The sequence below is a fragment of the Humulus lupulus genome, chromosome 5 (genome assembly GCF_963169125.1).
Source record: "Humulus lupulus chromosome 5, drHumLupu1.1, whole genome shotgun sequence".
Taxonomy (NCBI): Eukaryota; Viridiplantae; Streptophyta; class Magnoliopsida; order Rosales; family Cannabaceae; genus Humulus; species Humulus lupulus.
Window position 1 is genome coordinate 238,681,365 of NC_084797.1, and position 1,275 is coordinate 238,682,639.

At 33.2% G+C, this 1,275-nt stretch overlaps 1 protein-coding gene across 1 annotated transcript; it reads left to right on the forward strand.

Moving 5' to 3' along the window:
* The first annotated feature begins 269 nt into the window (after window positions 1-269).
* LOC133834086 (uncharacterized) lies at window positions 270-1,275 on the forward strand. Its single transcript, XM_062263591.1, has 4 exons — window positions 270-526; window positions 608-856; window positions 933-1,007; window positions 1,099-1,275. The coding sequence occupies exons 2-4, from the start codon at window positions 764-766 to the stop codon at window positions 1,258-1,260; spliced, it is 330 nt and encodes a 109-aa protein (XP_062119575.1). The 5' UTR covers window positions 270-526; window positions 608-763; the 3' UTR covers window positions 1,261-1,275.

Consider the following 1,275-nt stretch of genomic DNA (forward strand, 5'->3'; position numbering starts at 1 on the left):
CTATGGAGAGCTGGGAAATCTAGACTTGTAAAGGATATTATCAATGCAAAAAATGAGAGTGAACGACTAGCCTTAAAGTCGAATTGCATAAAAAGTGATGTAGAATGGAGAGCATTTGTTGCCAAAAAAATTAGTAAAGAACATTTGGTAAGAAATATGATGTAAGAAGTGATGTTGCTGCCTCTTTTATCTCTGTTGGTGTTAAATTAAATATAGTTATGCCTCTTTTACTTATTTATTAAATAAGATATAAGGGCCAAATACCAAGAGAGAAGAAAGAAAGTTGTTCCACACACCTTAAGTCGAAGAGGATATGCTCGAACAATTGATGATATGGTAATAATTAAGTTTTATACTGTTTGTATTTTTGCTTCCATTATTGTAGTCTCTATTTTATAATCTCTATTGATGTATTGTGTAGAAGAAAGAAAATGAGGATGGTAAAATATCTAGAATCGATGCTTTTCGGAGAGCCCATACCAAGAAGAATGGTGAACCTGTAAACCCAACGACATCTGATATTTTTGTGAGTATTAGTCATTTAATTTTTGTGAATTTTTACTTATTTTCCATAATGCATACATTAGTTATACTAATTTATATGCAGGGTTCATTGAATGAGATTCTCCTTGAAGACCTAAAATCTGGAACTACAGACAACGCTGATGAGGATGCCTTGACAAAATTGTTTGGTAACCCAAAATCTGGTCGTTTAATCGGACAAGGAAGAGGCGTAACAAGGTCAAAGCTAACTGTTGTTAATATGTGTAATAGCAAGATCTCCAAGTTAGAAGAAGAGCAACATAATATGAAGCTCAAAATGACTGAAATGATGAATCTACTTAAAGAACACTTGGTGGTATTTCTATCTTGCACTTATAAATCTTAGTTTTCTTTTCTTCCAATAAAACTTATCTTGGTTTTATATTTAGGTTGGTGGTAAAGTGACACCAAGCGAAGGACAGTCTCGCAATGTACCGCAGTCAAACAATATTCAGTCCCCTAAGGTAAATTATAAAAGTTGTTATTGTTTTAAATTTTCATTTTAGAAGAACAATTATAGAAACTAATATATTGTCTTTAAAATAAATTTGGTAGAGTATTGCACTAGAAAAAAGACATAACTTTACAGAAGGGAAGAATGCTTGCTACTTGCTTGACTGGGCAGATGCAATTGTTGCTGAAGGTCGTTGGGATTCTAGTGATCCAAAGATAACTGTACATGGAAAGCCTCTTGGACCAGACTTTATGCGAGTATGAGTTGATGTTGCTATT

Coding starts and splice junctions, on each gene's coding strand:
- LOC133834086 (XM_062263591.1), top strand. CDS start 764: ATGTGTAATAGCAAGATCTCCAAGTTAGAAGAAGAGCAACATAATATG. Junction 857..932: donor ATCTACTTAAAGAACACTTG/GTGGTATTTCTA, acceptor TTTTATATTTAG/GTTGGTGGTAAAGTGACACC. Junction 1,008..1,098: donor ACAATATTCAGTCCCCTAAG/GTAAATTATAAA, acceptor TAAATTTGGTAG/AGTATTGCACTAGAAAAAAG.